Genomic DNA, 15,739 nt, shown 5'->3' with positions numbered 1-15,739 from the left:
TTTCTCGCGAACAAAACCAAGAAGTGAAGACGATGGAAACATATATATTACACCCATTTGAGCAACAAGAAACTCTAAGAAGATCTTAAAACTGCTGTAATGTACCAGAAAAGGGAAGGTCACTACCATAGTAAAAAGTAGTAACTGACAGCCAATCCTCATAAAAAACAGTTTTGAGAATAGGCTTGGTTTATGTTCTGCATGAAACAAGTTAACTCCCAGTCTCAGTTTGAAATGTAATGTAAATTAAGAAAACCATATCTCGTTAACTGTAAACTGACTGAAATCACTGGCCTGGTGGGCATAAGCACATGCTGCAGAGATCAGATGAACTTCAGAATGCAGAGCCTGTAGACTGAGTGTGCATGAATGACAAGTGTTATGACAAGTGACAGAAGTTTGTGATGTCGAGCTGAGGAAGAACAGAAACTCGCCTTCCTGACTTTGCCTCCAAACAGCCTGCTTTGTGAGCTATGGACAGCAAGCATTTTTGGCATTAAGAAATCTTAGACACGGAAACTCAAACATCAGAGAAACACATGCTTTATTTATTTGATAGGGGAAAACCATAACTGACTTTGGTATTTTTTGTGTCCAGTGGTCACTCAGTTTGTTATGGTTAAAGGAAATACAACAGTGGGCCAGAGACTGTTTGACCACCGTTTACACATTGATAACAATGTAATTTAAGTAGGCACTAATGAGCATTGCCTAACATCAAATTATTTACTCAGTCAGCCAAAAACGGGTTCTGCGGGCAAAGAGAAATAGAAAAAAAGTAATTATAGGGCTTTCCTGGTGACAGACAATTCAGGAATCTCAGACGGCATAATTAATGCGCGGTAGAAAGAGTTTGATATCAGCGACGCTGTTAGCACAAGCACCACTGAAAATATCGTGTTTCAACCAGGCCTAAAAGACATGATATTAATACTGTCCTACATACGTCCGGAAAACAGGGCCCTGTGAGACCAGACCTCCGTCTTGAATACAAGTGGGCACAGTCCGGGCAGCTGCAACCAGATTACAAACTCCTGTCCTCTCCGACTCCCTCGGCTGGGCTCCGGTATTAATTGAGGGTAAATAAAACTGCGACGGCATGCGCTAGCACGGACGGGGCTGGTGCAACGTGCAAGCTGCCTGCAGCAGGTAGTGCAACACTGACTGCAAGTGCCATAACTAAATAAATTTGCTGCAGCGGCGCCTGCAAACCACTAGCCACCTGCCACTTTAGCTTTTCTCCACAACTTCTCAGACCCGCTCTGGCAACAGGATGTAACGTCCCTCTGCGGCGCCAGCCAGAAGCACACCCGCGGCCGCCTCAAAATCGGTGCCGCCTGGGGCGGACCCCCCCCCCCACCGCACCCCCTAGCTACGCCGGTAGGTGGGACCAGGAAGGGGGGTTACAGTTTCGCGCCAGAGCTGAGGCTGGAGTGCCCCAGCAACCGGTTTGAACTGGGGTATGCATGGAGCATCTAGTGTGCCCCAGGCATGTCTCATTCTATTCAGCCCTCCCTGTCCCAATACACAAAATCCTGTCTGGGGTGGTGCTCGCTCCTCTCCAGGCAGGAAACCTATTGTTCAAACCTCCATGACTGGAAGGACTCCCAGCAGCAGGAGGTCAGACTTGTGTCTGTGGCAGCAGCATCCATTTTGTGATGCTGGGGCTCTGGTTAACTTTAACCGGGATAGTCAGAACTAACATGTCTTCTCCCTCTAGAAGGGTGGAATGCTACCCCCGTCACCAGAATTGGCGAGGGGGTAGTATTCCAAAGTGTATGCCACCTTACATGACATGTTTAGATAAAGCCAAACCAAAGTTAGCATTCAACCGCGAGGATTATAATGCACTTAGTATATGGTATGGCAATATCATAGAACAGCTATAAGGACATGGTTCCATAAGCTGCAGACAGGCTCAGCTCATGCTAGAGCACCATCTCACACATAACCAAGCACTCTACCTCCAGGATTGTTAAGGCCTGCCATAGGAGTAACTTATAGGTTACTATGTGTCTATATATAAGGTAGTTATAGGGATACTATACCTAAGCAAGGGGTGATTACACAACCTTGCCCCAGCTGAGTGATCAGCCAGTTGTGTCAATTTGGATGGCCAGCCAGGGGTGGCATAATACATGCTGCAGCCCCAGGTAGGCCTTGGATGCACCTATGCCCTGGGTATCTATGGTACACTATACAGGGGCTGATAACGTGACCCAATATCCAATTGGAGATGTACCTAGAGTACATGGAGTCCATTTTACAGTGAGAGCAGATAGCCTGGGGTCCTGATTAGCAGGATCCCAGGCCAACTAAGTCGAAAACCATCTAAACACAAGGCAAAAAATCTACGGTAACCATAGTCAGGTATCCACCTTCCTACAGATACAGTCATGATTGTGATGGATAAATTGATTTATAGTGCTCCAAAATCTGGCGCTGTTATTGTGTTTGACATCGGCATATAGTTTGGCCCAGAGATCTTCCTTCATAACTCTATTTGCATCCGTTTTTAGGTTTCGCTGGAGGGCGGAGCTCTTAGCTCCGCCTCCAGAGAAATCTCTTGATTCCAGTAAGGAAAATGGAAAACGCCCCCCTGTCCCATTGGCTAGCTCCATAAATGGAGGCTAGCCATTGGAACAGACATCTGTCCGTCAAGGCCGGACCAGATTCGGGGGCGTTCCCGAGATTTTTTCCCAGGGCGGAGTTACGTTTTTTCCCGTTCCCTCCCCTTTCACTGAAAGTCTGTCCATTCCCGCCCCCTCCGTGTGCCTTTCCGCCCCCCCCTCGCTGTCCTGTGCACGTTTCCCGCCGTCCGTGTCCTCTCCCGCCCCCTCCCGCCGTCCGTGTCCTCTCCCGCCCCCTCCCGCCGTCCGTGTCCACTCCCGCCCCCTCCCGCCATCCGTGTCCACTCCCGCCCCCTCCCGCCGTCCGTGTCCACTCCCGCCCCCTCCCGCCGTCCACTCCCGCCCCCTCCCGCCCCCTCCCGCCGTCCGTGTCCACTCCCGCCGAATATGCGAACTGCAGGTTTCACATTGAACTCCACGGAGGCACTCAACAAATGGACCTAGGCTGGAATAGGCAAGGGGTGTTGGTGCCCCGAAAGAGTGCTTGAACCACCAGAGACCCCTTCCTATGACGTGCAAGCGAGACAGACACGCCCTATCACACAGCCATTGGGGTCCCAGTCCTGAGGATGAGGGAGGGAATAAGGGCATTCCCTAGTGATTGGGCTCCCGAGGGAAAGATCCGGGTACGAGGGGCGTGGCTGTCACACTCCTCAGCGCACTCACAGTCTGCAGCGGGCTTGGAGAGGCAGGCAGCGGCTCAGGTGGCAAGCAGCATGAGCCATGAAGTAATGGATCATCGTGAAACAGGTTGTTCATCTTGTGCATTGAGTTAGAGCAGTTGGCTTCATGGAGCAGCACCTGTAAGGAAATAACAGAGAATATCAGCTGTAGTGGTTAAAGTACGAACCAGAAAAGGATTGGAAAAAGCCTTAGCGCCTGGAAAAGTAGTTGTCATTACGCATGGGTAAAACTGGGAGATGCTGGCTCTATGTATATAAAAGCTCTGCGTATATACATAAAAAAATACCGTGAGAAAAAACAAAGTTTGCAACTCGTAACCTGACCATTTACTATAATACCTGCAGAGCCCAGCCAAGGTTGTTACACCCGCCCCTAGGCTATGTCTTTGTTAATGTGCGAGCTTCCTCTTGCAACACTCCCAGCGCGAGCCCGCCTATGATGCCATTGCGGTCGCGCGCTGCCGGTAACTCCCCAGTGTTGCCATTACTGCGGATTGACGGTCTCGTGCTTCGGAGACACCACCCGGCTCTGTCCACCGTCCTCGCCTTGTTTGGGAGGGTAATCTTTCACCCGATCACTTCACGCTCTTTGTGGTACCTACGACCAACCAAGGCAATAGATTATATTAATAATACCAAGACTACCGAAGTTTAGACTCTCGGTGTCAGTGGTTTTCTAAAGGAGGTTCTTAAGACAAAGGCTCAATTTAAACGTGTACGACAGGGCACGGGCTTCTGAATTGTTTGTTTGTAGGTTAGGGATTATGTATTATGTTCTACATGTCAGAAAGGTGACTGTTTTTTTCTCTCTGCTTCCTGTTACAGCACTGTGGTCCGTCACCGAGACCCTTCTACAACACCTGGCACTGCGTCCAGCGGAGATGGAGAAGTCTGATGACCGGACTGAGGTGGTGCTGCTGGCCTGTGGCTCCTTCAACCCCATTACCAACATGCACCTGAGGTTGTTCGAGCTGGCCAGAGACCACCTACACGCCACTGGTACGTAGGAGGCCAAGGGGGATAATGGGCCCCCGCGCCCTTTGTGCAGGGGTGGGAGGCACAATCCAGGTATGTGCTGGACATGGGACACGGGGGCTCTCAGTGACTTGCATGCATGTATAGAACACTTTTCACCAGTGCTCAGCTGTACAAGAGCACCTGGCCCAAGCTAGTCTCAATGAATACTAACTCCGAAAATATCGCAGGGAACCCATTTCTGGGGCTACTTTTGTGACTGGAATTCTAGGCTCTGTTGCCTCCTTTATGTGTGAGTATCTCGGGTTATAATCTGAGATTATGCTGTAAATTGAGATTAACTGCATTTGCGAAAACAACGAACTTTGTAAGTTTTGTATATTGTGAGTGTAAATTATCTTGAAAAATAGACTTGGATAGTACAGCAAGATTACTGTTCACACCTGTGTCGTGTTTCTTGTGACATAATCTAAGCATCACACAATTCAAGCGTGCGTGCCTAAGATGTGGCTTTATAGCATGTGAACAAGATGGGGAGGAAGAAGTCAGAAGAGGGATGGGGTCTTCTACTATTGCTCTACCCCTCTTTCTAGTCCAATGTTTTCATTACTCTCTTCCATATTCTGTCTCCTCGGTTCCATATCTCCCCTTATTTTCTCTTGCTATGTGCAGTCCCATTCCCACCCAATCTCTTCGAGACTCCTCCTTCCTCTCTTTGTTTTGTTCCAGCTTTCTTCCTTAGCCACTGTACTCTTAGTCCTAGATTTCTTCCGTCCTTTCTCTTTTTCTGCTCTACCCCTCTCTTCTACATTAATTCTTATCTCTCGGTTTGTGCTTGGTTGTTTCTTTTCCCTAGCCTTCCTCCGTCACCATCTATGTTTTTAGTCACCTCTGATGTCCTCTTCTCCTTGTCTTTACTGTGCCCCAGTTTCCTCTTCTAGCATCTATCCGTACTCCTCTATGCACTGTAGGTATCTTCCCCATCCTCCTTTTTTTTTTTTTTACTCTGTGCAGGTTCTTTACGTTAGCCTCCCTATTTACTCCGTCAGTGTTCTGAACAGTTCTCTACCTTAGCCTGTCTTATCCCTCTGTACTTTCCTAGTTTACTTCCCAATCATTTCACCTCCCCCTTTTAGGGTTCTCTGTTTAAATTCTCTCCATTAGCTACACTTTGTGTAAGATTGATAATGCAGACACACCACCGCTTTTACAGTGGTGAATGTCATCTTCACTGTTTTAAGATTAAGGAGCATATATGATTCAAGTTAGTCTGCTAGGGCCACCAGTCCCTGCACAGAAAATTTCGTGGTTATTTAATAAAGTGCACGCTCAACCTAGAATTCTTAAATCTGCAGGAAATAACGTATTGGCCACTGTCAAACGTTGTAATCATTGAAACTGGATTTTCTCATCTCTGGCCCAAATGATTCGAATACACTTTCTAGTGAGAAAAGGCTGAAAGTCCATTATTTCAAGTTTCAGGCACTTGTGATATCTTCTGGCTTTTTTCCCCTTGGCGTGGATGATAAAGACCTATCTTCCCTGGGTCTATTCCTGGTATGCTGGCCCATCACTTTTCAGCATGATTGCAAATCTTACACACTCCTTTAATTTCTTGGTGGGTTATACAAAACTAGGCATCCCAGCATCTAGAAGCATTTTCATAGTATGTGGCATATAAATAAGAACAATAAATCTAACTATACTTGACCCTGTCTGGTGTCTCCCTGTTCTCTCAATTTCTTTTTTGCCTTCTTTTCTGCCCTCTTCCTCAGAGAGAATTCCTTCTCCACTTGTTCTGGTGAAAAATCTCCATGTCAGAAATTAGCTTTTGGGCTGAGAGAAGTCACCAACTTCTGTTGGTTTCATGCAATTGTATGGGCCTTATGCCACTAATAATTTTGTAGATGCTATAGATGGTTTGGTTGGAAAAGGGAGACCCCAGATTTTTCATTTTGGAGGAGTGGGAAGAGAAGATAAACGCTGGGTAAAATAATCAACTGTCTAGTTGAATCTGAAGCGCTTTTGCAGCAACTATGGTTTGTGCGCATGTATTTCAGAAATGTGGGCTAGACAAAGGGAACATCGCTATTCTGGCAATTTGTGATAAGCATTTGCTATGTCAGGCACAGTAACTGGTGTTATGATGTATGCTGTGCATATTTACATAGACTTAGTATGTGTGTATTGGTACGTGGACTTGGCCAACCAAGCTGGGGGGCAACAAAGTGCTGGAGTGGACAATAGCCTGGCGGTACGATTTAGGTTTGTTTGCAGTTAGGTGGGTAATAAGTTAGTTCATATCAAACAGACTGGTAAATCTCTTTGAAAAGACGTATCTTAAACTTCATTCTCGATTGCAGGTTGAGTCCGAGGAGTTCTCATGTCTGTGGGGATGTTGTCTCCGATGTATATGGTTCAGTAAAACAAAGCCTTTACCATTAGGGTGAGGGCTATCAAATGACACTGATTGGGTTTTTATGTACACATTTGCAAAATGTAACAATATTAAGCTACATATAATGCTACTAAAGCCTGAAAGCAAGATTGGTGATTGTTTACTTTCAAAATGAATTGTATACAAAAGTAAAAATTGTAACTTCAAAAAAGGTTTTGCTAAAATATTGTGCAGCTTTCAATATCATTTCTTTGACGCATTGTTTGGTAAAATGAGTTTGATGCTTGATATATTAAATATTGATGTAGAATTGGTGTAAGACCCTTATGGTCAGCATTAATATATTCTTGAAGATAAAGTGCACGAGGGTCCGTATTACACATGGCTGCGCTGGTGCTAGTTGTGGCTGTGCGCCAGAGTGCACCCGTTGGCATTATGGAAACTCGTCTTCCAATGTGCCGTGATGTTGACTTTGCGCTCTGTCTTCATATGCGCTTGCGACTGTGCGCATTTTGTATAAGTGCCGGTGCAAATAGATTTTTGGCTGTAGCATCCACGTGCGTGTGGTCGCATAAACGATTTGGCATTTTAGAAAGTATTGCTAAGAGATCTGAACATGGGCCCTGTTCCATATTACTTGTGCCGACTTTCTTATGGCGCAGTTTTTGCTTAAAATGTGTGATTTATTTTTATTTTTATGAATACCTCACTGGATGTTTTCAGGGCAGTTCAATTTCAACCTTTTCATAAAGGAGGGCTGTCCTACTGTCACTTTAATGTCAGTACGCGTCCCTTTGCATGTTTGTATAGATACATTTTTGTTTTGGACATTTTCACAGAAAGGGCAGCGTAACTCAAAGGAGAACATAGCCTGACTAATGGAGTGAAAGTGAGAGGGGGCTGGAAAAGGTCAGGACACGCATAAGGGACTTTCCCAGATAGTAGAGATAGGTAAACCACTGAGCAGTCAATCTCGTGCCAGGTTCCTGGATTGGGCTCGGCTCAAGGTCACCTTAGACCTTTGAGCTTCAACCGATAAGAGCGTTCATCTGCCAAGATTTAGAGAGAAAGTATTAACCATTGAAGGAAAACAAGAAATGCCCTTTTGTCAGCAATGCTAAAAACCCAGGATCAATTCCTGGTTCCCACATGCCCAATTTGTGTGATCCTCGGTTCCATGTTTCATTTCACCATGTCTCCTTTTTTAGGTCTCGCCTGAGCCAGCTCATGCACTGCGAGACATTTAGTAAGTGGGGTTTTCAAAGTGCTACCACACACTTTTGCTGGCCTACGCTTGCGGGCACGTGCACGCACGCAGCCGGCTGTTTTCAGCACCCGAGGTGCCATCTGGATCGCGATCACTTTCACTTTTGCTGCGCGCGGACCACTCGCGGGCTCACGCCCCCTCACTCCATTCCTTTCTTTGATGTATTTTTTTACGCACTGTTACCGTTTCTATCCAGGCGCCAATCACACTAGAGGTGTTTACCGTCTCAAAACCGGAGACACCGTTGTTGTATCAGTATCCATAAAATCGGCTCACTTCCCAGGCTATTTCGCTTTACATTGTGGCCCAGTATTTTTCCCTGGTTCCTCACCCTCTTGACAGATATAATTTACTCCCTGTTGCCCCCTGATATGTAATTTCTCTTCGCTACCTCAATACCTTCCCGAGCTTGAACAGTAACCGTTGGGACCTGGAGCCGTCTGCAGGGACGCTCTAATTATATTGCCCCAGAGCTTTAGAGAAACCAGTACTTAACCTTTCAAAACATTACTCGCTGTTTATTTATTGGGCAATAAGTCCCACCACCTCCGGGGATACTTTTGTCCCGCTTGGTCTTCGGTTACGTGCCCTGGAACCCACCACTGCAAACTGACAACCCCCTCTGTGTACACTGCCAGGTCCCCTCTGGCATCCTTGCCAAGCCAGGCTGGCATCGTGGGAAAGACCACCGACTCCACGCAAATGTGGCCTACCCTGCAAAAACAACTATCCGTCCATGTTGTGTTTGCGCTGGGTCCTTACATGTGCACGTGAATTATGTAACCGGAAACTCATGGTTCAGCGGATATTATTTGTCAGTTGAGTTGAAAGATGTATATTTTCTGTGCATTGAAGGATAAAGGAATTATTTGCAATGCAGTGTTTATCTGGAACGCACTGATTGTCGATAAATAAGCAATTTAAATAATTATTGATCGATTCATGGGCAAAAATTTTAAACATTTTACTTAGTGTTGTGGCTTTTTTGAAGTTTTATATAGCGTAAACTCGCCCGAAGGTATTGGAGCGCTTTACCTGAGCACCAGCTACATTATTTCATGCACGCAGAATTTAAGTGATTTGCCCAGAATCACATTATGTTGAACCAACGCAGAGACTCAAATCTGGTGCCCCAGTTCCAAAGCCTGCAGCTCTGGCTGTTACCCTGATTTCAAGCTCATAACTGGGGAATGTGGGATACCACATGCCGTCCGTGTTCAAAGCACCAAAATTCTCATACTTTGCCTTTTCCCGAGCATTTTATACTGATACATTTTGGCAGTTCTGACCTGCAGAAATCCGCGAGGGAAAACAGAGGGGTGCAATAATTCTCGAACACCTCAGAATTCTGGTAAATATTTATTTCCTGGCCATCTAAGTCCTACACCTGGTGCTATGTAACTCGCTGGTGGGAGTGGTTGAGCTTTAGCAAATAACTTGTCCGCATTTGACAACTCTACTTAAACATCGGTGCCCTTTTTGGGTTTCGCCTGCCGAAAGGCTGCGCTCTGCGCAGCTTTTCAGCGCAGGTGAAATCCTATGTCGACACTAAGCACTTCGGGAACGTCCCCCGGCTCTCATTGGCTAGCTCCATAAATGGAGGCTAGCCATTGAGTGCCGGATCTGTCCGTCAAGGCCGGACCAGATTCGGGGGCGTTCCCGAGATTTTTTCCCAGGGCGGAGTTACGTTTTTTCCCGTTCCCTCCCCTTTCACTGAAAGTGAATTCAGATGCGCTGTCCATTCCCGCCCCCTCCGTGTGCCTCCCTGCCCCTCCCTCGCTGTCCTGTGCACGTTTCCTGCCGTCCGTGTCGCCGGAATCATGTTTGGAGAGAGAGACTTCGTGGGAGCTGCCGGACGTCCCTTCGCACTCGCATCTGCAGGGGCAGCCGCCTTAGGCTCAGCTTCTGTGTTCACCCGAGCCGAGGCGCGGGCTTTCAACGCTGCACCAGCCGCCTTTGTTTGGGGCTTCGGAGGCATGTTGTCGAGCGAGGTGTCTTGCTCGCAACAGGAATCACTTCCTCGGGTCTGTGGAGTTGTGGAGTTGTGTGGGTGTCGACCCAGGTGTGCGGAGATAGAAGCGAGGAGCCGCCCGCCACACCCAGAGCAGCTTAACGGTGAGTCCCAATCTCACGTAGTTCAATCGGCAGATAAGCGCCATAAAGTACAGAAAACTCTATTAGCATGTTCTTTTGGCACACATATTATCCTTTAAAGTGCTCAGGGAAAGGAATATTGAAATTGAGCTAGGAGGATAGTCACGGACCAGAGGAGTCAAACACCAGCTTACACGGCTGACATCACGGCCGCCATCGATTGACGAATTTACTGTGGTTTCTTATGCACATTTTAGCTGAGTAGCCAGCATATCTTTGTTAAGGCCAGTTAAATAGGACAAAATCAGCAAAAGGGGGTATTTTTCACTTTCAAATGTCAACTTAAAGTAGAAAATTTGTGAGAAACCACTTTAAATGTATTTTAGAGAAAGTGTGTGTGTGCATGCGTGTGTGTGCGTGCATGTGCGTGTGGGTGTGGGTGTGTGTGTGCATGTGTGCATGGGTGTGTGTTTGTGTGTGTGTGTGCGTGTGCATGTGTGGATTCTCATTGACCAAGATATTGCACTGACAATGCTACTTCAGTCTCTTTTTAAATCACGTTATTACTTACTGTTTCTATTCATTCTTTGCTTTATTTTCCTACCCTCCACTCTCTTTTCCTTATTTCCTTTCTCTTTTCCCTCTCTCTGTGGATGCCGGCAGTTCCACATCATAGGCATTTATTATGCTTTGTATGCAAGGGAGTTCGCACTTGAGTAACTGTTCTGTGTCTGAATAAGTGTGCACTTCTGCCTGCCATTCCTGTGCAGCCCAAATTGTACGCATTCGGCTTTTTATAAACTATTTCTGTACAATCTTGAGCTGCTGCTATCACCACCTGCCTTTTACCTGTTCGTGCTGCCCTTATTTTGCATGTTAGTTAAGCTTACTGAAAACCTTCTCAGTATAGAGGAATCAAAATGATTGACATTGGCAATGCTTGGCAAGTCCCATAAACTTAAAAGTTTGTATGGGAGTTAAGAATTTAACAAGGGTGTTAAAAGCTAAGCCTGGGCAAAATTGAAATCCCTATGGCGAAATTCCTGAATTTTGCATTACGCGAAATAGGCAAAACTTCTCAATTTTGCATTATGCCATTTTGCGTCATTTTCACATACAGGAGACAATTGTGACCCAAAAATGTATCGCAGAGACATTTTCTTTCCTGGCCACTCTTTTGCTTTTGGTATGTTGCATAGCAGTTATGTAGGCGGTATGACTTGGTGTTAAAATAGCAAAAAAAAGTGGTTTGCCGTATCTTGCTTGACTAATAGTAATTTAGTTTTATTAACTTCCATGAAATTTAGTAAAACATAATTACATAGTTTAATATAGCGTTAAAACCAGCAAGTGACGTTTTCTGGCTCTTTGTTTGTAGTTTCCTCTCTGCCCCGGGTTTGAATTTTTTTGACACACCAGGGCATGATTTCTGTAGGTTGATGCTGTGGGTACTAAGGTGTATGTTTTTCTTGCTAGTGTGTGGCATCTCTGCAGCCAGAATTGCTTTTGTGCAGTTGTATTCGACATTGGTGATAGGGTTTAAAGCAATCTGTTAGGATCCAACTGAGTCTTTTACAACAGCAGCAAAAGTCCAAAACCCTTTTTATTAGGTTCGCAAAAAACTGAGACCTCATCCACACCAGAAGCTGCTCAAAGGTCCGCTCTTCGTGATATCTCCAACTGGAATCCGTCTCCCCATTCATTGTCAGCATTTTATTGATGATACAGTGGTTACATCATCACTAGAGTACAGAACACATCACAGCCCTTTCTCTTGTTTATTTTTTCACCCCATTGGAGCTGCTTTGTTGCCTCTCCTAGGGGTTTTAGAGTTTTTTGCATCAATTTTCATTAGAAGAAAAAAGGTTGTCCTCTTTGGCAACCACTTGATTACAAGCAATTTGTGAAGTTTAATAGAGATTCTGGTGACAACCAAAATGTACTTGCATGCTACAACCAAGTGGCACTTTTGGAGATTGATTACAACATTAGTACTTCTAGAATTACTAAATTGGCTATGCTGAAGGCCTGCAGACCATGATATTTTTCTTTTTAAATATACACCAATACCCACAACTTCAAATTGCCCCTTGAAAATGTGTGGTTCCTAGTCCCTTGTGTCCCTGCTGATGGGTACTATTGTTGGGGGATCTAGTTTCATATACATCTGCCTCAGGAGACTGTTGTACCCTTTGTTCTTGGGTGACTGTACTTTTGCACAGGTTCTCGTTGTGCTCCCTATAGCAATATCACCGCCAGAAAGCTGGACAAGGTAGACCCCAGAGAGTTGTACTTATTAGACCTTGTTCATCCATTCATGCTCTCACCCACTAGTCCAGCAGCCCATCTATCCCCTCATTTTTCCATCTTTGCGCTCAGTCACTCACCCAGCACTAACTTGGCACGTGTTTAATCCCGGGGCCCTCAGGATTGCTGTTGGCAATCAAGCGAGTTGTAGTGTTTTCTGTATTTTGTTGCCAGTGGTAGTGTTTCCTCTATTTACGTGCAAGTGGTAGTGTTCTGTTCACAGTCAAATGGTAGGGTTTTCTGTTTAGCCGCAATTGGCAGTATTTATTTTGTTTACGTTCTGGTGGTTGTGTGTTTTCTGTTTTACATTCTGGTGGTTGTGTGTTTTCTGTTTTACATTCTGGTGGTTGTGTGTTTTCTGTTCACAATCAAGTGGTGTGTGTTCTGGTTAAATACAAGCTGTAGTGTGTGCTCTGTTTACGTATAAGTGGAAGTGTGCTGTATTAGCGTGTATGTTTTCTATTTGCATGCAGGGGGGGGGTGTATTTTCTGTTTAAATTGGAGCGTTGGTGTTTTTTTTGTTTACTAGAATTGGTAGTGTCCTCCTCATATATTAGTAGTAGCGAGTTTTCTGTTTAGGTGGTAATGCAACTTTTTTTTTTGTTCATTTTTTTTTATATCGGGAACTTGACCCAAAAGCATTAAAGCCCTTTATATCGTATCAGATTTTTTTTTTTAAACCTGGGGAGCCGGGATGAGCTGGAAACAACCCACACCTTCAGTGTGAGAGACATTGTGTATGAGAGACAGCAGTGTCTGTAAGAAAGACAGCAGTGTGTGTGAGAGAGACAGCAGTGGGTGTGTTCAAGGCAGAGTCAGCAGTGTGAGAGAGACAGCAGTGTGAGACCTTTTATTTATGTTTTGGTTTTTGAAACATAAATAAAACGAATTATTTGCAATGTCAATAGCATAAACTTGCTTAAATACGTGACCTATTGCATTGAAAATGCAATACAAATCGCATTTGCGAGAGATTAAGCTATTGCCATTGTAAATGACAATGCCATTTATTTATCTGTTTTCAAAACCAACACATAAATAAAAAGTTTGTAATTCACAATGCCGATAGCTCAAACTTTTCCAAAGGCGAAACCGTTGCATTGTAAATGCTTGTTAGTTTTGCGAGGTCTGCCCTTTGTTTCCGTGGTTCTTGTAATTGTACTTTATCGCTGGGCTTGTGCCGAAGGTGTCTCAGTAATTGATTAAACCTTTTTTTTTTGCAAGCTTGATTTCTTGCTTTGCGATGTATGATATGGGCTTCGTGCCGCTAAACCTTTTCTGGTTTGATGGTTTGGTCTTAGTCGCATATGCTTCCATCACTGATAGGAAGTTTTTCCATTTCTCAACTTCGCCATCTCCGACCCTTGCAGCGAAATGTTCTTTGGTTTCCAGCATCTCGCTGTCTGGGGCTATTTTGAATTTTATTCTTCTTATGTTAATGGTGATAGTTAGTCCTTGAGGCTCCCGGCAGCGTTCGAATGTTGGAGTGACTGTTCTCAGTTCTATTTCTTGAGGCCGATGATCACTATCGCCTTTATTGTCCAACTAAAACAATGCAATTTGTTGAAAAAGTCCTAGAATTGAGCTTGTTTTTGTGGAGCTGTATGTTGTTACAGGAGGGTTGTCTTCAGGTAATCTTCCATTTAGTGCCCTCAAATTAAGATGTTCCAAGTCCTCCAAAGTCGTTTGTCCTATCTTGGTTTGTTTGCACGCTTGAAGTTTTCCTTGCAGCGGAATACTCCAAATTGCGTTTTGCATAAGCACTTCTTAGTCCATAGGAGGAGCCCATTAGATTATGGTTTAAGTCCCCTGTTAAGATGAGATCAGTTGTAGGTCTCCCTCTTATACATGTTTCCGCAAAAATTGCACATTTCCTTTACTAATTTGGTTTTGATATTTCGGTTGAATATACACATTTATTATCATGGTGTTAGTATCCCTTTTGTTTATCGATTGTGACAAAAAGGATACAATGACTGCTAGTGTTGATTGTATTGTGGGGCCAAAGATGCGAGCAGAATAAGCAATTGTATTTGCGACGTATGTGATCAAGCCTACTTGTAGATGTCCATGTTTTGCCCTCCTGATGGCTTTTATATAAAAGCGAAAAAATCCTTGGAGATGAGGCGGGTCTATTACCCACGTTTCTTGTAGTGCCACTATCTCAAAGGCCCTAACATAGGTGACAAATTCCAGACCAGCTTATTTGTTATCGAGCCCATTTACATTCCAGGAGAAGATCTGTACTGTACCCTTTATATTTGCTCTGTATAGTGGGCAAGGATCTCGTCAATCTTTTGTGTTATTTATGGTTCTCGCGATCCATCTTGTGTCTTCTTCCCGAGCTTGTGATATAAAGGGATTGTTACGGCTTCTTAGTTCCTCTGGTTGATACCTCATATCCGTATTACAGGTGCCTGAGGCTTCAATATTAATTGCCTGCTCTTCCCTTGCACCATTGATCTCAATCTTATTTCCCCTGTCTTGAGGAGAATCTTGTTGCGCCTCTGAGTGCAATTCATCAATCTTTTTCTCCGGGGTCTTAGGGTTCCAACTTACGGTGGGTGCTAGGCCATGTGAGGTTATTATTGAGCTATATGGCCCTTGCCTTTCCCCCGTTCATCCTTTTGATGGCAGGCCATTCAATCTCTTCCTCCTTGCTCTGTCCACTTGACGAGAGGGCAGGAGTGGTGTTTGAATACCCGCAAATGCAGGGGGGCGTGAAAGCAGGATGTCACCTGCATTTTTTTAAAAGCAAAATTTTGAGTCGATTTCAGGCTGGAGTAGCCGGTATTTTGACATTTTAGTCTCTGTCGTTAAGTTGTTTAGCCTCATTGAGTCTGGTGTTATTTCAATTATGGAGCCATCTTCCTGCATTGCCAGTCTGGTCTTAACCTGCGGCTCGCCCTCTGAACTATCAAGTATTTTCAACTTCCTTTTCCGGTTAATTGTATTGCTTAAGTTATAGCTAGTGTTACTTGTTCTACTAACGGATTTGTTTCCCCGCGCACGTGCCCTGATCTCATGCTTTCAGTTCTATAAGATCTATTTAAGGTGCTTTTCTTTAGGCTTTTATAGACTACTGTGGTCCGTGTTGCTGGCCTAGTTCAGTCCAGTGGATTTTTCGGTCTGAAGGCAAATGTTGTATGTTGAATATTGTATACTATTGAATATTGTATATTGTGTTGATATTGTATAAAAGGTTGCAGACCCCTCTTAGTGGTCCTCCTGCTGAGTGTGTGTTTTATGACCACAGAGACCTTATCCCCCCCATAAGCAACTTCCCTTCTCAGAGTGGGGATTGACTTTTTATGAAGGACTCCCTCAGGCGCGCACTCGGCTCCTGAGATTAGAGCCTTGTTTTGCGCTGCTTTAGACTGACTGT

General features: G+C 44.9%; 1 protein-coding gene across 1 annotated transcript in view; it reads left to right on the top strand.

Moving 5' to 3' along the window:
- Positions 1-3,258: 3,258 nt before the first annotated feature.
- Positions 3,259-15,739, top strand: part of LOC144791558 (nicotinamide/nicotinic acid mononucleotide adenylyltransferase 1-like) — a 92,751-nt gene continuing 80,270 nt past the window's right edge. The window contains exons 1-2 of the mRNA XM_078666275.1: positions 3,259-3,380; positions 4,139-4,312. Coding sequence (XP_078522401.1) covers positions 3,347-3,380; positions 4,139-4,312 — 208 coding nt within the window. The 5' untranslated portion in view covers positions 3,259-3,346. The remainder of the gene's footprint in view (positions 3,381-4,138; positions 4,313-15,739) is intronic.

Source organism: Lissotriton helveticus, chromosome 11 (genome assembly GCF_964261635.1).
Source record: "Lissotriton helveticus chromosome 11, aLisHel1.1, whole genome shotgun sequence".
Classification (NCBI taxonomy): domain Eukaryota; kingdom Metazoa; phylum Chordata; class Amphibia; order Caudata; family Salamandridae; genus Lissotriton; species Lissotriton helveticus.
Note: the sequence above shows the minus strand (reverse complement) of the source record. Positions and strands in the feature narration are given on the sequence as shown.